Consider the following 20,367-nt stretch of genomic DNA (forward strand, 5'->3'; position numbering starts at 1 on the left):
CGTCTTCCTGCAAGGAATTACTGCCTCTTAAGTGCAAATAAATTACAGGAGCCAGTGGGCAGAGATTGCCCACACCCCAGTTTTAGCAGAGAAGCCAGGGAGATGGAGGAGCCTTGTGTTAGTGATACAGTTCACTGAGGAGTGTTAAAGCTGGTGGCATCCTGTCCTCAAGGAGAACAGACTGAGTAGTTGTCTTCCACCCACTGTGTAGCTGGCGTTAAAAATTGTAATGGGAGATAAAAATAAAGGTACTGTACACCTTAGGAAAAGCTGGCTGTAATCCAGGTGTAAGAGGGTGGGTTTTTAATGGTCTCCCCTTTTCCATCTGGGCTGCAACGTCTCACAAACCTGGCAAATGCACTCGTCACCATGTTCTCAGCCTTCGTGCTGTGAGCTGGTTTGGCTTCGTACGCTACCGAAGTGCTTCGGCTTTGACTTCACCGTGACTTAACCTTGCAGGGAGAGCGGCTGAGCGAACACATTGCGAGGGCTGAGCATTCCTCGGCGTAGCACAGCAGGAGGGTGGGCATCCAGCCCTGCACCTGCAGGGGATGGGATGGGATGGGATGGGATGGGATGGGATGGGATGGGATGGGATGGGATGGGATGGGATGGGATGGGATGGGATGGGATGGGATGGGAGAGGACGGGATGGGATGGGACGGGATGGGATGTGCTGCTGGGATGGGATGGTGCTGCCCCTGGCAGCACGTAGGCCCCCGTACCGCCTCCATCACGGGCAGGATCGGCTCCTCAGCCCAGGGCTGACCCGTTGGCGAGGGGCTGGCTGTAAGAGATGACCGGTTCCCCAGTGCCATCCCACACCTCAGCTGGGAGCAGCAGCTGCGTGGCTGTACTGGGGAATTTGCCTCTTGCACCCCTAGGAATTCAATACTGAGCACAACAGGTCTAGCGGTCCCGGTGAGAAACAACCACCACCTCTGACAGTGGGGAGCGGGCGCGAGAAGGGTGAGCGACAGTGTTTGGGCGTTGTAGCCACCTGGCTAACTTAGACGTAGGCCCGTATTGCTGGACAAAACCATCTTGCCCAGGTGGTGGTCAGTTTGCCTCCCAGGCATCTGCCACAAGGCTGGTGGGGTGCTCCTCTTCCTAACAAAAAGGTTGGAAGCTGGGAGGGGGAGCTGAGCTCAGCAGCCGAGGATGCATTTTGTTGCCTGTTGCTTTCCTCCACCTTTGACTGCAGACATGAAATTCAAACCCCAGGAAACCTATGTGGGGCAAATCCTCCTGTAGCTGCTGGGGTGGTACCCCATGAGGAGGCACGAGGATATATGAAGTGCAGTGAAACAGCCTGCATGGGCATGTGGATGTCATGAATGTTGTCTTATGAGGGAGACTGCATCACAAGAAGTTCTTATGAGCAGAAACATTTCTTTTGAGCAGATAATATAAATATATATATTAAAAAAAAAAAAAAGAAACTAAGTAAAAAGCTTCTCTTTCCTACCAAGCTTCCAGAAACTAAACAATTGAACACAAGGTAGTGGTGTATTTTTTTTTCCAGTTGCTTATAAATATAATTTATTACCTGTTTAAAAATTCTTTCTTACACTTTGTACATGTCAGGCTGACAGAATAAATGCAGGCATTTACAAACAGAGGGAAGGAGAAAAAGGGAGGGGGATAAGAGGCACACTCAGAACTAGTAAACCACACCTCCACTGTACAGCAATACAAATAATGCAATGGCTAGCACTTCTCCGGTAGTAAGTCAGTCTTTAGAAAAGGAATTGCATAGAAGATACAGCAATAGGGAAATCAAAACCAAAATAGTTCTACAAATCTGAATAGCAAAGAAAACAAATCCCACGAACCCTGGTAGAGCTGAGACATGGGAAGAGGAGGGAGAAACAGGGTACACCCTCTCGGCCTGGGTTGCACAGGCATTCGATTTCCTATGGGCCCTCCTTCTTTGCTTTGGAAAGGTACCAAAGGTACCATCTTAAGGGTTGTTTGGGGATTTTTTTTTTATTTTTTTATTTTTTTTACTCTTCAGCATTAACAGAGAGAACATGTGTTAGCAAAAAAAGTCTACTACACAGATGTGCCAAAACAGTAATGCCAGGTGATGCCATAACTTCTCTGTCTCAGCTGTGTTACGCACCCCGCTTCAAAGTAGGCTGTGGGCTCACCGCTCTGCGGGTGTTTTTGCAAGACGCCTTGACAGACCTATGGGAGAAGAGTGTTTTGCTACTCCATCTTCCTAATTTTATTTACTTTCCAGACCAATTTTTCTTTTTATTTGTTTTGTTTAAGCTCCCAAATTTACCAGCAAGCTGTAGCAAGAGCCAGCTGGCAGCAGCTGGAGACCAGAGTGCCAGTACTCAGCGAGTCATCTCACCGCTGCGGAAGGGCCCTGCCTGATTACATCCCGCTTCTTCACAGGCATCCAGAAGTTACTCCCATGCCATGGCACGGGATGCTTTGGGAGGAAAGGGAAGCCCAGGGTACAGCACACGTAGCAATTAATCTCTTTGTAAGCAGTCAAGGAGACTGAATCACTATTAAATACATTTAACCAACATCACAAAAAATGTGAAATACCTGTTTGATGATAGAGGTTTGCGGGCATTCTGTATTATCATTGTTTTTTTGTACAGGCAGAGTTTATCAAATGACTTTCAGATAAAGGGATTTTCAGATTTCAGGGAGCAGGTGTCAAGCTTAAAGGACAAGTAAATAAACTAAATGCTCCAATTTCAAGCGAGGAGCTTGACCTAACAAACTTGAGGGCTCGTTTCTGTGGCTTTGGTTCAAGTCCAGCTCTAGTTTCTTTGCCAGTTTACACTCTGTTGGCTCTCGAAATACTGCCTACTTGACCTTGCAGTGATGATACAGCAATGAATTTTGACTTTCACCTTCCCAAGCAAAGGTTGCTCGTAAGAGGATGCCCACAACTAACATCAGAGCTAAAAACCTCGAGCAGTAAGTGTCTTTTATTTTCTCCTCTCTGTCTGCCTGTATACACACACACACGCGCGCATTTTGCATTTCTGTTAAATTCCCACTTCAAAGGATGTCCAAGATACATGCTTCAGCGTTTAAAAATCTGCAGCGCAGCTCATTTTTATGAACTCGAGGTTTTACACACAAGCTAGGAATGGATTGCAGTGGTGACCCCAAAGTTAATACCTCATTGGAGTCCTTGCAGGAGAAGAGCCAAAGGTTTGGTTTCCATTCGCAAACCACTCGCATCTTTGCACCGCCTGATATTAAGCAAGCCAGCCTGCAAACAATTAGTTACTTCGTGGCAAGATGAGAGCCAGATGAATGCCTGAAAAGACTTCTGAACACTCAGTAAGATAGTTTACAAAGTGCCCTGGACACGAGCTTAAAAAAAAATCCCAACTTCAACAGTCTCATCTTGTTTAAAATTAACCTCAGAGCTGTGGTAACTACTTGGCTAGAGCATACAATGGTCTAAGGGCCCCCTCACCCCTCCCTTCCCCATACTCCCACTCCCCAAAACAAGAAGAAAAAGAGAACCAAAAAGAAACTGTTGTAGGTAGCAATACAAAACATTAGGACACTGTCCACAATGATGGGCTTACAGCATGTAAATACATTTATTCTATATGTCAGCAACAGAAATAGCAAAAAACCCATGGAACAGACATGTTTTGCTATGTGGGCATCCCAGACTCCAACATGTCTCACGAGTGTTTGCATTTCTGCCAGCGGTACGGGAGAAAAAAAAAGCTCTCAGTCTCCCATGGAAGCAAAGCTTGACTGAAGAGACCCTCACTGCCTCAAAACTTTCAAGACTCAGTAAAACGGCATTTAGGACTTGCACTGTTTAGGGAGATACAGTGGATCAGCTGTGATCAGAAAATTCAGAAAAAACCCCAACCAAACCCCAAGCTTACTTACCCTATACACTGACAGCCACCTTTACAAGAACACAACACAAGAAGAACTGAAGAAAAAAAAATCAGGTGAAAAGGACTGCCTCCGATAGTGTTTCTTACTTGGAAATTAAAGTTTTTCCTTGAAGTCAGTAGATATTTTATATATATTTATATAATATATATATTATTTATAGCACTAGCAATCAACATGTAATAAAGTGATGGTGTGACGAGCAGCAAAACTGCTACAGCACATAGCCAAAGGTGGACAACTAAAAGGATAAGCATTTAAAAAAGTAGTAATAACTGGAGGATAAGAAGCCTGCAGCCTTTTTTTTTTTTTTTTTTTTTTTTTAAAAGCAGATGTGCTTACCTGACATAAAATGTTACAATAATTTTTTAGAGTCGGTTCTGTCTGCTGACCTTCTCTGCCATTTTCAAGAGCCACCCTACGAGAAAGCCTTTTCCCGGGCGATGCTGCTCGCCGTGTCGGCGGCAGCAGGCTGGAGCCGGGGCTCGGCCCCACGAGATGGCACTGTGTCCCCGCCATCCAGGCGGAGGGACGGCTGCTGGTTTTCCTCCTACCAAAAATAATATCCCCAAAGGATCTGGCCACCGTTGCTTCCCACCCTCCCTCCTCGGGGCAGCAGGAGGGGGATGCTGAGGGGTGCGTACCACTGGCCTGTGCCAGAGCGCTCTCCCCAGCCGCATGCCCTGCCACCACTGTACCCCCCAGAAAAAATAAAAAAAAAAAAAGAAAAAAAAAGAAAATAGCCAGCAAAATTAATGCGGGGGGGGGGGGGGGGGGGGGCTGTCAGGTATGGTGGGAGCTGCTGTTAGCAGCTATGGAGTGCAGAGCTACTGGCTCTGTGGTGGAAATGTCCCTGTTGCCGGCAGCCCCTGCGTCTCCCTGCCCCGGCAGAGCTGAGGCAGCTGGCACAGTGCCGTGTTGGGACCCTGGAGCAGGAGAAACCATCCAGCCCCTGACTGCAGCAGGCAGGGGAAGGTTTCTGAGCAGACAGGGTGGAAGAAGAGCAGCTCCACCTTCCAGCGACTGTGATGCCGCTGCCCTAGCCAGCAGTGATGTGCTGGACCTCCATCCACCTCTGTGGACGATCCTCTTAATCAGAGAGTGCCTTTTCCTCTCAATAAATCCCCTTTACAGTGACACTGCAAAAGGAAAACGCCCTAGAATACTTTAAGAAAGTTGCTCATCTGTTTTTCCTTGAAGGAGCTATTGGGGAGTAGGTCAGAGAGGTGGCAAAAGGAGTAGCAACTCACAGCGATACAGATAGCTAGGAGACACTGTCTGGCAAGGCCCCAGTGAGAAGGGTGCACACGCTGCCCACCTACCAAAAGCTGAGAGCTGGGCACAGCAGTGAGTTTGGGCGTCAGCTAACGAAGACTGAGCTGAAGAGGGGCAGGGGCTGAAGGATGGTTCAGCTCATGCACCTGCCTTGGAAGAGGAGGCACGCAGGAAGGACATGCGGGAAGGGTGAGGAAGCACGAACTAAATACAACTGGTTACACCTGAAGATGGCACAGGAGGGAGAAACGCTGAGACCTATCTTTTAGGAGCCATTTTAATGCTCCAGGGTGAATAAAAAATGTAGGGAAAGGGCAGAGCTGGAAGCCCCAGCTGAAGCCTCCTGAAGCTGAAAGCAAGACTTTCATTAGCATTGCAGTGGGCTGCATTGGATGCGCAAGGTGAAAAAGAAGATGGATGTTTGTTGAAAGGATGCCCTTGGCATCTCCACATTAAGAGAAGGTGGGGCCTGCACAGGCAAAATGCAGACAGATGTTGAAAGAGAAAATGTATGTCCTCTGGTCTCAGGTTTTGACTGAAATGCTGGTTTGCAAACTGCTAGGTTTCCTTTTTCGAGGAAGGGAGTGCTTTGTGATCACTGTGCAGCGGTCAATCAAAACCCAGCTGGTGTCAGGGAGCTGAGAAATTAAAAAAAAAAAAAAAAAAAAAGAAAAGTCCCAAGCCTATGGAAATGTCAAATGGGAAAAAGGTCAGATGAAATTTTCCTTTCATTTTGACCAATGACATTTTCAACGTTACCTTTAAAGGCACAATCTGGAAAGCCTTGGGGAAAAACAAAACCAAAAACAAAAGAAAACAAGCCAGCTCTGGTCTCAGGAAGCACACGGAGTATGTGTGTGGGCAGGAGCATGCATATGTGCACAACAGCAGTAATCAGGGTCTGGCTGGAAACCTGCAGCAGACGGGCTGGGGAAGAAAGCCTGTTTTGCACCAGAAGTGGAGGACAGGCAAGCCTGGCAGTAAAACTACTGCAATCCCATGCGCTGTCATGTACCAAAGAGTCGATCTTTTCACTGAGCAGGAAATAAAACACGTTTGCAGTGACAACCGAAAAAAGCAAGCGTTTGCTCCTTTTGCTCAGTCCCCACTTCACCTGATTGTGGTGGCCAAGAGGGACATGGCTGAGAGGGACAAACGTCTCCCTGGTTGGCCAGCAAGGGCCTGCACCACCCTGCCCAGGCAGCGGCGCCGGAGGGAGCGGACTGCAGTATCTGCGATTTCCACTTCACCACACTGGCCCGTGTGGCAGAGGCTTCCCTGGCTGCAGCAAGCCTGGGAATATCTGTGGAGATCCACCAAGTGCATCAGAAATGACCCACCAGAGGACCCTCCCCAGGAGCCCTGACCACAGCAGAGGCGGTGGGTTTCAGCAAGAGTGAGTACCTGCAGCTCCGTGGGAAGCCAACAGGAGCTGCTGGGTCTCAGACCACTTCAAAGCAAAGCAAGACATCTGGAGGCCCACCTTGGATGCAAAAATCAGGTGGCCAACATCAGTGCCTCCACATCCTTGCACCCGTGTTCCTGAACCAGTGGGCAACATGTATTTGAAGTGGGAGGCTGTCACTGGTTGACAGCAACCTCGGGACAGGAATGCTTCTTGGACTAACCCGGAGGCACCAAGGTAGGGCAGAACGTCCCAGGGAGGGGTGCTGGGTTGGGTCCTTAGCGGGTGCAGAGCAGTGACTTCAGCAGAGCGCCAACAGTTTGTACCACCTTTGCATCGGGCATGAAGCACAGCAATGCTAACATGAGGTGAGCAACCCTTATGGGCTAGCAGAGGACTTGGGAGGAGGAGTATGATGGCTGGAGAAGGGAAGGACAGACAGCATATAGAGGGACATGTCTTAGAAGACCTTCAGGAAGGGGACAACAGGTTCCATAAAAACAGGAATGATTCATTCTGCTGCTGACAAAATTAGAAATAAAGTAATAATGGTAATAATAATAATAATAATAATTATAATCCTTGCACTAGATACTAATTAGTAAATAATTATCATAGCAACTTCTCTTTTTTATTTTTTTCTGGGTTTCTTCTTTTTTTTCCCTTAACAACTCTGAATTGCATATCCAGCCCCCTCATATCCTAAAGGGGTGGAAAGGCTATTGTTACATTTTGAATTGAAAATTAACTCCGATCCTACGTTCCCCACTGTACTACAGCTATTCTCCACACAGGCTCAGTGGGACTTGATCGGGGAAGGAAGGGGATGTTAAATGTGTTCCTGCTTAGCACCCAGAGTACCTGCTTTCCAGATGCACACCTCTTAAACTCTGATTTTCTTGTTGTTGTTTGTATTTTTTTTTTTTTTTTTACAAGTAGGTCTAGGAAACAGAACAATGACAGGAGGATCGTTGTGAGACAGTCGATGTGCAGAATTGTAGCCAAAATCTGAATTCACCAGAAACCAATAAGCTGAAATAGCCACAACCAACTGTCCATAGCCTTGTCTAGAATGGCTTTAAACAAAAAATATAAAGAGCCATGGACAGTCTCCTTACCCCTGTCCAGAATTTGATGTAAACAACATCCATAGAAACTGGGATTGTTAAGAAAGTTTATCCATATATCTGGATAGCAATAAAAAGCGTTTCCTAGGAAACTGTAAAATCTGTACCAAGCAGTGTACAGCCAAGCCGAGAGGAACATTATGTTGATGTATATTTTCAAGGTACAAGTTTGCATGATTTCTTTTAGATCCTGTGATAATGTACAAGGAGAGCACGTGTGAAGGTCAGGGCTGTTTTTTTTTTGTTTTGTTTTGTTTTTTGTTTTTTTTGTCTTGTTCTTTTTTTGCTTGCTTTCTTCTCTGAAATGTCTCTTGTGTAACTCATTGGTCTGGGTTTTCATTTCAATTCTCGTTTGTAATAACAGGGCGTTACCGCTCCCTGTGTCTGTCCTTCCTGTTCACGTCAAGGATGCATCAGTAATCTCCTTCTGCTGCCAAAGAAACAATGGTTTCATGTCTTCCCATTTCTTCAAGAACTGCCGCCAGCATGCTCAGGTTGCCGTCAGGGAAATTCTGGGCTTCCCAGAGATCCAGGATCACACCGGTGGGACTCGATTTCGTAGCAAAATAATTTAGGTACCTGCAACAAGCCAAAAGGAAATTCGTTTTTTGAGCTGCATGAAGGCTACCTGAAGTGGTATGATTTCAGTCCATCCCCACTGCTGGTGCTGTCAAGGTGCTCATCTCCTGTGTGGTCAGCCTGACCAGTCTGCAGACACATCTGCTGTCACTCATCTTCACCAGGACCCTTTTGCACATACCTCCCGGGGGCTTTGTTGCCCGACCACGCGTCGGCAGCCCCGCTCACCTGTCCAGTTTCAGCTTGTGGGCCAGCATCCGCCAGTCGTGGCCCCTGGTCTGGGGCGCGTCCAGGCTGCTGCACAGCTTCTGCCTTATTGGGAGGGGGATGCTGAAAGCACTGGGCCCTACTATGGTGGTGATGGAGCCTGCTGAGTCCATAGGAGGATAATCGATGCCAGTGGGTTCCTGAAGTTGGAAAGAAAACAAAACAAAAAAAATACCAGCAGTTTTGTTACTGAATGCAGAGACGGTTATAGAAGTCTATCCTCTGGGACTCAGAGCTTTTACTTGTATTAGAGGGGAGCAGCCCTCTACTAATAAAGCATTTATGTTAGTCAGCTGAAAAAGAGAAATATTTAAACTGACTTTGGGTAGACAGCAGATTTTTTTTTTCCTTTTCTTTATTGCTTTGAGGGTAATAACTATGGCTGGACAAAATTGAGCCCATCTTAGTTAATCACTTACTGTAAATAATGAAAGATCAGGCATTTTGACACATTTCAGAGCAAACTGCTACTACTAGGGCAGAACAGGGCTTTCCTGGCTTAGCTGGCAGGAGCCCTTTCTCAGCAGAACCCCTCAAGTGCCCCACACCACATGGAGCCAGCACTGGGTCACACCGCTGACATCCCTTTGGCAGTACCCATACTCTCCAAAGCCTCTAATGCCATGCAGACCACAGGGAGACAGTTAATACCTCCTCAGGCACAAGCTGATCCCTCAATTTCATAGAATGGAAACATAGCATAGTTTGGGTTGGAGGGGACCTTAAAAGATCATCTCGTTCCAACTCTTCTGCCATGGGCAGGGACCCCTTCCCCCAGCCCAGGGTGCTCCCAGCCCCGTCCAACCTGGCCTTGAACCCTTCCAGGGAGGGGGCACCCACAGCTGCTCTGGGAACCCTGTGCCACTGTCTCACCACCCTCACAGTAAAGAATTTCTTCCTTATATCTAACCTAAATCTACCCTCTTGCAGTTTAAAACAGTTACCCCTTGTCCTATCCCTACAATCTCTGATAAAGAGTCCCTCCCAAGCATTCCTGTAGCCCCCTTTTAAGCACTGGAAGGCCACTATAAGGTCTCCCTGGAGCCTTCTCTTCTCCAGGCTGAACAACCCAAACTCACTCAGCCTGTCTTCACAGAGGAGCTGCTCCAGCCCCTTGGTCATCTTCTTGGCCCTCCTCTGGTCCTGCTCAAGGTCTATGTCCTTATGTTGGGGGTCCCAGAGCTGGACACAGCACTGCAGGTGGGGTCTCACAAGAGCAGAGTAGAGGGGGAGAATCCCCTCTCCCGACCTGCTGGTCACACTTCTCTTGATGCAGCCCAGGACACGGGTGGCTTTCTGGGCTGCGAGAGCACATTGCTGGCTCATAGTCAGTTTTCCATCCACCAATACCCCCAGGTGCTTCTCCGCAGGGCTGCTCTCAACCCACTCATCGCCCAGCCTGTATCTGTGCCTGGGATTGCCCCCGCCCATGTGCAGGACCTTGCACTTGGCCTTGTTGAACTTCATGAGGTTTGCACAGGCCCACCTCTCAAGCCTGTCAAGGTCCTTCTGGATGGCGTCACTTCCTTCCAGTGTGTCAACTGCACCACACAGTTGGGTGTCACTGGGAAACTTGAATGTTGGATCTCATGATAGTTCTTAAATACGTGATTTGCAGAGGCTTGGGGTGGAATGCCCTGGGTTTGAGTGAGTGGTGGGGTTTTTTGGTGGCAGGGGAGGGGGCTATCGGGGCGGCCCCCTGTGAGAAGCTTCTCGAAGCTCCCCCAGCTCCAAGTCAGCTCCACTTCTGTTTGGGAAATTGAGCCAATCGGCTGTGCCTCTGCGATAACGTATTTAAGAAGGGACGTGGTGACAAGGAGTCGGACTTGTGAGGAGTTGCTGCAGCTGCGTGAACACCAAGGTCAGTGGAGGAACGGAGGAAGAAAGGAGGGGGGAGGTGTGCCGGAGCAGAGACCCCCCTGTATCCTGTGGTGAGATGGCAGGGTGGCCCCCCCTGCCACCCATGAAGATCTACAGTGGAGCAGACGGTGATTTATGGCCTGTGTTTCGCCTGGTTGATCAAGGTGACTGTGCCCGAAACGGCCAGGGTCTTGTGGGAAAAGGTAGCCTCACTGCTGTAATTCAGTGCTGGGAGGATTGCAGCATGCGGGGGAGTCCCACGCCGGAGCAACTCGGGAAGGGCTGCAGCCGTGGGAGAGAATCCAGTTGGAGAAAGTTGGTGGCCCATGATGGAGCAGTGTGGGGAATGCTGCAGCCCATGGGAGGAACTCGTGTCGGAGAAAGTTTGTGGAGGACTGTCTTCTGTGAGAGGGGGACCACGATGGAGCAGGGGGAGAAGATCCAGAAGCTCCCCCCACCGAAGATGGAAGAAGTGGCAGCGCTGACTGCACCCCCCATTCCCTGCTGCTGTGTCACTTGGTGGGGAGGTAGAGATACCAGGAGCAGAGCTGAGCCCGGGAAGAAGGGAGGGGTGGGGGGAAGGTGTTCTCAAGATGTGGCAATGCTTCTCACTTTCCTACTCTGTTAAGTGTTGTTGTTAGTTTCTGTATTAAATGTATGTTCTTTTTTTTTCTTCCCCTAACAAGTCTGCCTTTTGCCCATGACCATAATGGGTGATTTTCCCCTCCCGGTCCTATCTCAAATCACAAGACTGGCTCATTTGTTCCTTCTCATCACTGGAAGAGAAGAGAGGAGTGAGTGGCTGTGTGCTGTTTGGCTGCCGACCAGTCTCAGACCATGACACTTGAGGGAGCACTCACTCCCACTGTCCATGTCACTGACAAAGATGTTAAATAGCACTGGTCCCAACACCGACCCCTGAGGAACAACACTCATCACTGCTCTCCACTTGGACATCAAGCTGGTGACCGTAACTCTTTGAGTGCGACCATCCAGCCAATTCCTTATCCACTGAGTGGTCCATCCATCAAACCCATGTCTCTCCAATTTAGAGACAAGGATGTCTGGTGGGACAGTGTCAAATGCTTTGCACGAGCCCAGGTAGATGACATCAGTTGCTCTTCCCTTATCCACTAATGCTGTAACCCTATTGTAGAAGGCCACCAAGTTTGTCAGGCATGATTTGTCCTTAGTGAAGCCATGTTGGCTGTCACCAATCACCTCCTTTGTTTCCATGTGCCGTAGCATAGTTTCCAGGAGGATTTGCTCCATGATCTTGCTGAGCAGAGAGGTGACACTGGCTGGCCTGAAGTTTCCTGGGTCTTCCTTTTTTCCTTTTTTAAAAATGGGGCTTATGTTTCCCCTTCTCCAGTCAGTGGGAACTTCACCAGACTGCCATGACTTCCCAAATATGATGAATAGTGGCTTAGCCACTTCATCCACCACTTCCCTCAGGACCCACAGAGGCACCTCATCAGGTCCCATGGACTTGTGCACCTTCACATTCCTTAAATGGGCTTGAACCTGATCTTCTCCTACAGTGGGTGGTTCTTCATTCTCCCAGTCCCTGCCTTTGCCTTCTGTGTCTTGGGCAGTGTGGCTGGAGGTCTTTCCAGTGAAGACTGAGCTAACAGAAGTCACTACCTCAGCCTTCTCCATATCCTGGGTAACCAAGTCTCCTGTTTCCTCCTAGAGAGGGCCTACATTTTCCCTAGGCTTCCTTTTATCACTGACATACCTATAGAAGCTTTTCTTGTTGTCCTTGATGTCCCTGGACAGATTCAATTCTATCAGGGCTTTGGCCTTCCTAACCTGACCCCTGGCTGCTTGGACAGTTTCTCTGTATCCCTCCCAAGCCGTGTCCTTGCTTCCACCCTTTGTAGGCTTCCTTGTGTTTGAGCTTGTCCAGGAGCTCCTTGTTCATCCGCGCAGGCCTCCAAGTGGTTTTGACTGACTTGCTCTTTGTTGGGATGCATCACTCCAGAGCTTGGAGGAGGTGATCCCTGAATATTAACCAGCTTCCTTGGGCCCCTCTTCCCTCCAGGGCTTTAGCTCATGTTACTCTGCCAAGCAGATCCCTGAAGAGGCCAAAGTCTGCCCTCCTTAAGACCAGGGCAGTGAGCTTGCTGTCCTAAGGACACTGAATTTATGCAGCTTTAACTCTGCTGGAGACAGATGGAGTGTGTAACGCTCGGAGCGGGGCAGCCGTTCCCCCCCTCTCCAAGATGAACACTGCGCTTAAAGGCAGTGGCAGCAGTGTTTCAAGGGGAAAGTCACCTCCAAAGCCAGCCTGTCCCCTGTGGGTATAAGGGTTTATGCTCTCTGATGCGGTCCTCCCCATGACACAGATGCAATGTGGAAATAACAAGTGGGCGGCTCTTCTGGGCAAGGATTTTCTCTCTCCCTTCACCTGTAAGGATTTAGCGCTCACAGGTAGGTAGAAAGAGGGGCTCAGTAGCTGACAGGACAAGGGTAGTTGGTCAGTTTGGATGGTTGGGTTTGCTTAGGAATGATGAGGTGCTGCAGGGCAGCTGAAAGCCCCTCCACACCCAACCGACAGGACTGTGCAGCAGGGACACTGCTCCCACACGCAGCACTTGTCACCTCCAGCTACCAAAACACACTATGGAAAAAATGACAAGCAGGGTTGGGTCTGCTTTCATCCATCTCACATGCCTTCTCAATTGCTCTCCTCTGCTGCATGACAGGCCTGAGGCCGGGCTGGCAGAAAGGGGGAAGCTGCTTCATCTCCACCTCTGCCCAGGTCACAGCCCCAGGCAGCCAGAAACACCCGTGCAAAAGACTTGTTAAATGTCAGTTTGTTTTCTCCTCTATGAGCTGCCTTGTTGGTTTGTGTCAAGCTGACTGCTGGGAAGACCCTGTAAAACCTGAACCTGTCTCAAAACCAGGTAATGCCTAGCTTAAGCTGCCATCACAAATCCCCCCATGAAGCTTGTGGAAATGCTGAGAGTCACGTGCAATCTGTGGTTTCCCCCCCGCCCCCAAACTGTACGCAGAGATAGAAAGGGGAGAGCAAGTATCCATAAGCAATGAACAGATTTAAACTTCTTTTTGCCCTCTTTTATCCACAGCAATTAATTCTCTTCCACTCTACCAATATGGCTTCTGCATTTATTTTTTTGAAATGGCAATCAGTGAAATCTCTAACCAATGAGGGTTAATGCCACACTGTAACGTCCTCAGTGAACGTGCCCAAAGCAGTGCTGAATGGGGCATCCCCACTCGGGTGCCAAGGCCCTGTGTTGCAGACCAATGGCCCCAACCCCACTGCTTCAGACAACGAGCTACTGTCCCCTCTAACTGCCTGGCCCCAGGGGCTGGCAAAATGACTCGTGTGCCACCGCAGCTGGCGGGTCAGAAGCGGCCGTAGGGTGGTCACTGGTGGCATCGCAGATGGACAGCCTTCCCTTTTCATTCTGGGCCATGGGACGCAAGTGACAACATCGAGGCAGCGCTGCCCCAGCTCTCCAGGTGTCCTGCTGCCCCAGGTGCATCAGGATGGCTGCAGAGTGAGCCCAGGTACCCATGGTGGTGCCCTGAGGCTCTTTTGGGTGAGTACTGACAGCACAAGATAAAGAGGGAGCTTCAAAAATGACCGGTGGGAGACCTTTATCTCACTCTTCCTCTTGCCTCACAGATTTGCGTGTTCTGGCACTCATTGCATTTGTACTTTTGAAGTCCCAGTGGAAGACACTGTATAAAGCCAGAATAGGACAATTTAATCGGCAGAAGTTTTACATCCTTTGCAGGGGACAAAAAAGAAAGACCATAAAGGGAAGATGCAGGAAACTCTGTTACTATGTTTTCACCACATGGTGACAGAGGCAGAGCAGCAGCTCCAGCAATGAAGAAAGGTGCCAGCATGGTCCTGCAATGCCTAGCTGCTAGCTGCCTGCCTCCCCCACAAGAAGGGAATAACGTGCGCAATTTTAAATCACCATAAGCGAATCAAGCCAGACACCATCTGAAAGCAGAGGCCAAAACACACCCTTACATGACCTAGTTAGTCACCAGAACAAAGTGTGAGGAACCACAGCTGAGGTTTCCAGATGCCTGATCTGGTGTCTTTATCACAACCACCTCTTCCTCTGATGCCTCTGGAGGCATACACATTGGTTTCTAGGTTGCTGTTATTACACTTACAGGTAACTTTTGTCATCAAACCAGCTGAGTTTTAGGACTTTTTTCCAGTAACAAAGTTGACACAACCTTGTATACCAGCCCTTGGCAGACCAAGGTGCTCCTGCTCCCCACTTAGGCTCAGGAACCTCACTGCATGACAACCAGGAGAAGCAGTTTTGCAGTAGGCAGGCTTGATAGCGGCTGTATTATTCCCTTCCTCTATTCATCCTGATGGATGGGATGGCAGCACAAGACAAGAATATTATCCCGTTCCCTCAGAATCCATTACCAGGCCCTATTACACAGAAGCAGCTGAAGATGATTATAGTGTATACTTGCATTTCATTAAAGTTACTCTCAGTTCTTTCTCTTCTCTGCGAGGTTAAATTAGAGATTACCTCAATGCAGCACTTATTACAATAATTGTTTATGATACTTGTTTTACCATCTGTCTTTAATGCTGTGTAGTCCCCAGCTGAATATGTAACTTTACACCCAATAACCAAGCAGATGTTATGGGTAATGGCGCACACCGCCGGGGCCCTACAGCACAAGTAACTGTGGTCTCCCAGCCCTTCCCCAAGTCAGCCAGCAGGAATTGCTGTCCGAGAGCCTGTTCGTCATAGCTGCTGAAGATATCAGGCACAAAAACTACCAGCACATTCACTGAAGTCAATGCCACTTCACACCTGAACATGTTGCTTGGTCTCAGCCCTAAGCTTGACTGCCCCGAGGAGCAAAAAATCTTCAGATGCTACACAGCATCAGCAAAGACATTCCAAGACTTATGATCATGAAAATGTCATCCATCAAGAGGAAAATTGTCAAAGATAATAGTCAGGATTTGTAGCAGTAGCAAAATATGAAGAGAAAAGTCTATTGTGACTAGTCCATCTGATATCCCCTACTGCACAGCAGTTATTACGTGGGATCAGAGGGGAGGGGCTCATGCAAACATATGGCAATGACATTTCCCTTATTCTCCTTTCTCCCTCTCCGGGGGAATGTCAGGCATGATGGTCTTGTGGACTGCCAGGAAACAGGACCATGTGGTGCTTTTCGAGATGTGTTAGGGTGTGGTAGGCAAAGAGCTCCTCCACATAGACACAGAAAGGCAGCACGTGGAAGGAGACCATAGCTGCCCTCCTCCCTCCCTTGAAGGAGGGATGCTTCCTTCCAGATGAGAGAAGCTAAGGGAAAATGCAACAGGAGATACAAAGCAATGACTTCATCCATCCCTTCTGTCCATCCCAGCAGCCAGGAGGAAAATGGGAAGCACTAAACAGGTAGTCATGGGAAAGGATATACCTCCTTCACCCTCCCGTGTTCCTGCAGTCAGATAGAGAGGTGCACCAATGTCATTTACCTCTGAGAGAGAACAGTTGAGCTGGAAGATCTGCCCTTCTCCTTCGACCTGCCGCACACAGAGTTTGCACACCAGCTCCAGGGTATTCAGGCTGAACCTTTCCAACGTGAAGGTGCAGTGCAGGTTCCTCTGGCATCCACTCCAGATGTGGTAAAAGGGAATCTCCTGCAGGAGGAAAGCAAAAAAAAGTATAGTCAGGGAGGGATGCGGGACCAGGTCATGGATGCTGTATGACCAGAGACAGTGTGCTCCATGCTACTGTCATTGAAAATGGTCCAGGGAAAAAAAATGTCCACCGGACTGCAGCCTGGCACCTGGAGGTTTTTAAATACCTCTCTGTGTCACTGCATCTCTTTAAGCCTCCCCGCTAGGATCCAATGTGAATGGTTTGTGATGCTCACCTGGTATTTAGCCAGCAGTTTGCTCTTCCAGAGAGAGTGGGCAACGTCATGAATGGACAGGCGGAGGTTGTGGGTGCTTCCCTTAAAATGCAAAGCTTTGGGCTCCTCCAAAAGCTGCCCACCCATCTGCCGCTCAAGCTGGAGGACCTCCTGCAAGCATTGCGATAAAAAGAAGAAAGCGCTCAAGTTTCATCAAGACAGCAAACTGGTTTTCTGATTCTTCAAGATCAACTGCTATAGACGCTGTAACTTGTGTAATACAGAAAAAAATGCACGTGCATTGCATAGAGTTGTGTTTTCCTGCGAAGTGGAACTGCATTAGTAGATCTGGGTATAACCCCATCACCCCCATCATACAGCATCAGCCCAGCAGGGATGCAGGCACCCGTGTCTCCTTTGGGAGCCACAGTGTTATCTGACATGTCCTATAAGTAGAAAGCTTAATTGCATGCTATGATATCAGATGCAAAGACTTTGCATAAAGGCACTGTTTGAATACAGACATATATCAGTCTTCTCCACTGCTCATCAAACTGGACATCTAATGGTAGCTTTACTATTTTGTTTTTGGAAGCTCTTATTTGTGTAGGTCCTGCTGATATGGGACCTCTGCATACGGCTCATCCTTCAGCTTGTGGCCTCCTGGCAAACTGCTCTATGACAGAGTGGTACAGGAGATAACAGATGCCTACGCTGAGACTAACCATCAGGCAGGATGGTATCAAAACAACGCAAGACACTATGACGGAGCATTTTGTACTGAAATATTGATGCTGTAATTAAAAGCTAGCAAGCCAAGGGTCTGGTCATTTTCTGTGGCTAAAAATAAATATATGTCTGTAACTAATGAGACCACAGTGGACCATTGCCTACAAACAGCCTAATTGTAGTCCACATGGAAGCAGCAAGTACAAAGGCACCTACACAAGCCCCATTAGAAACCAGCGCAGCCAGTCATCTCAGTCATAGTTAATTACAAGAGCCAACTAACCAACCAGTCTCACGTGGCCAAGGCAAATCACACACAGAGTGAAAACACTCAAGGAGTATGCAGGCACACGATACCAGGTTGCTACCCCAGGCCAAGTAAAGGAGTGTCTGTTTCAGCTAAGCACAAAACAAGCTACTCTTGATAACGTTCAGGATCTAGTTAGCATACAGGAAAAGCCCCTGTCCCTGGTGAGCCCACCACCTGGCAGATACTGAAGCTAAAATGATGTTAGTTTATCAGCCATTAGAGGAAAAGAAACACAATCAGGGAACCTTTTAGATTAAGGTTATGCCAATGAATCAGTTCCAGCTTCTTTCCTGTGCCCCCTAATTACCTCATCAAGATGTCTAAAAAGCAATCGATATTAATTATCTGATTACCATAGATCTTCATTACGTCCAAATTACCCCCTTGGAAGGGCCAGAAGATGACTTGCAGCACTGCGTGAGCTAATTGCAGATGCCACCTCTCAGGCACACAGGGCACGGGGGCCGAATGCTTGCTCCTGCCCATGCAGTGCTGGCCCTGGGAGCTGCACTACTGTGGGGAAAAACATTGCAGCATGATGCTGCACCATCCCACCCACCTGATCCGGGCATCTAGTTTCAGTATCCCACTTTTGGTAACCACCCTTGGTCACTGTCGCCCCTCTACATGCTCCAACTGGAGGATGCCGAGCAGCCTGTTCTTCTCCCATGCCACTCAGCTAATTAATTCAGAATTAATTTACAGCCATGATTTGTACAGCCCTTCAAACCTGCAGGCTGGCTCTAGCCATACGGCATTTTATTTAGAGCAATGCTGGCTGGAGCCTCTGTGCCCTACTGAGCCAAAATCTGAGCTGCACATTGCTTGCCCCATGCTGAGGTGGCTCCAGCCACCCTCCCCATCGCCTCTCACCCACTCCTGTGAGCCGGGACTTACACCCTTATGCTTTTTTTTCTAAGAGAGGGAGCTGTGTAAGGCATCTCTCCATTCTCAGAGCCACCAGGACAGCCACTACCTATATTTGGAAAGGGCTTCCTCATTAACGGGGCACAGGCAAGCAGCAGTGTTCAGTCTTGCCTTTCTTCATTAGAGGGAAAAATATGCATTAAATAACAGAGAAGATCACATGCCTGTTATGCCTTTTTTTTCCTCTCTTTTGGAGGACGGTTACTATGCAGCACGAGGCAGGTTGGGAGATGCCACCCTGTTACAGCCTGAAATCATTCACTTACCCCTGGCGTGTGAGGCTGCTTAGCCCTGCAACACTGCCACATGCAGCTCAGATACCTCAATGTCAAAGCCATACATGAATAAACAGATGAGAATAAAGCAGCTGGAATTCTTTATAGTTATCATACTATTAATTTCTCTTTTTACAGCAGACTAGTTCGAACGTCCCCCCTCTAAATGCAAAAATCAGTCTTAAAAAAGAAGCCAGTACTCAAGGGCATCACTACCCTCACCCTTCCCCAAAAAGTGCTTTTGTGAGCATCCCATCCAGGTGGCTTGAGACCCTGCGGGGCAGAGTGCAGAGGATGCTGCATGCGTGATCAGCACTGGGCCCACTGCTCCACAGCCCCCAGGAACCCCGCCAAGCTGCTCCCACAATAACTGAGCCCTTACTGATGACAACTCGTTACACTTCGCTATTGTACTGTGGGCACTGGCAGTTCGGCAGTGAGTGTTTACTCTGCATGATGAGAGGGAAAAGCCTGCTGGATAAATACGGCACTGTGTTTTATACCGCAACTGCTTATCTTCCTTTGGTGGCTGTTAGAATACATTCAGCATATGGCACACTTATTCCTAATTGTAAATAATAACAGAATGCATTCGGTTGCCTAGTAAAATAAACACATAATCCCCTGCAAAGGCTCTTTCAAACCTCAGACATCCTAATGTGGGAACACGTCACGCTGCTCTTCCTTCCTCTTGCCATGCCTCGCCCTGAGCAGCCAGCCCCAAGACATCAAGATTGTGCAGCTGCTGCCTCGCTTGCTGCCTACAACTTTCCCACCCTCTTCAAATTACTTTTAAGCTCAGGACCCACTGGCCCAACCCCATCTGCATGCCTTGTCCCGCACAGCCAGAGGCAATTGCCTGGTGAATGCATTCCCTATGGCAATATGGCAGTGCCAAGGACCTGCTCCCAGCATAGCCAGGGCCGCTGTGGTGCCAGCTGTTATGAAAGCACACAGCAAACACCCCACCCATTTTTTCTTTCTACATAACCCTAGTTTGAGTCTACACAACACCATCGCACAGGGCTGGGTTGTACACACTGGTTCATACACACTGGTCCACACTCAACCCTTTAATCTACTACTGGTTTACTTGGTTTTTTTCTTTTATCTTCTCCTTCCCCAGACCTTTAATTTCCAGATAAGTGCAACTGATACAACCGATACATTCTTAAGAGTTTGTGGCCAGCAAGTATGTATGCTTGTCCTCTTGTAAACCGTCAGCTAGTTGGGTCTTGAATCTCATGAGTGTCCTTCCAGTCATGGGATAGATGTGCCAAAAAAGAAGAAAATGAAAATGCATGTACTTTGCTGTAAAAAAAAGCAGTAGGTACGAGTGGGATGCTGGCTGCCTGATTTTGCTCACCTTTTGTCACCAAATTACAAGCTTGCTTTGGGTCCACACACAGTAGGAGCCCAAGGATTGGCCTGCTCCCCTCCCAAACGTTGCCTGCAGATGGTCCCTCCGCGTTGCTCAGTGCTTCTCCTGGTCCCTTCTGCTATCACATCGAATCAGATTAACTTTACCTCAGAACTCTCCCCACAGTCAATTAGAAACAAACCAACAGCTCTTGAGTAACACCTAATTGGATTCCCCCAGCGCTGACTGCATTAGCTGTCTGTCCAAGGCCCCTCCGACTCATTTATTATTACCTCAGGCCTTGAAGAACCCGTGGAAAATTGTATTATGCAGCACAGGCATAAAACCATCAGGACTTTTGAAGCATGATCACTATGAAAGATCCTTTTCACTTTTTTTAAAGAGGAAAAACAAAAGGGAACTCAGACCAGGGAAAATAATTGTTTCTAAAAGCTGATAGCACC

At 48.4% G+C, this 20,367-nt stretch overlaps 1 protein-coding gene across 3 annotated transcripts in view; it reads right to left on the bottom strand.

Annotated features, from left to right (window-relative positions):
• Window positions 1-1,512: 1,512 nt before the first annotated feature.
• The window catches only part of UNC5C (unc-5 netrin receptor C), a 271,714-nt gene continuing 252,859 nt past the window's right edge, over window positions 1,513-20,367 (bottom strand). For all 3 annotated transcript variants that reach the window (XM_042807594.1, XM_042807593.1, XM_042807595.1), the window contains 4 exons: window positions 16,324-16,473; window positions 15,923-16,087; window positions 8,515-8,693; window positions 1,513-8,286 (listed from right to left, as the gene is read on the bottom strand). In XM_042807594.1, coding sequence (XP_042663528.1) covers window positions 8,121-8,286; window positions 8,515-8,693; window positions 15,923-16,087; window positions 16,324-16,473 — 660 coding nt within the window. In that variant the 3' untranslated portion in view covers window positions 1,513-8,120. The remainder of the gene's footprint in view (window positions 8,287-8,514; window positions 8,694-15,922; window positions 16,088-16,323; window positions 16,474-20,367) is intronic.

Source organism: Tyto alba, unplaced genomic scaffold (genome assembly GCF_018691265.1).
Source record: "Tyto alba isolate M040663 unplaced genomic scaffold, T.alba_DEE_v4.0 Super-Scaffold_6, whole genome shotgun sequence".
Lineage (NCBI taxonomy): Eukaryota > Metazoa > Chordata > Aves > Strigiformes > Tytonidae > Tyto > Tyto alba.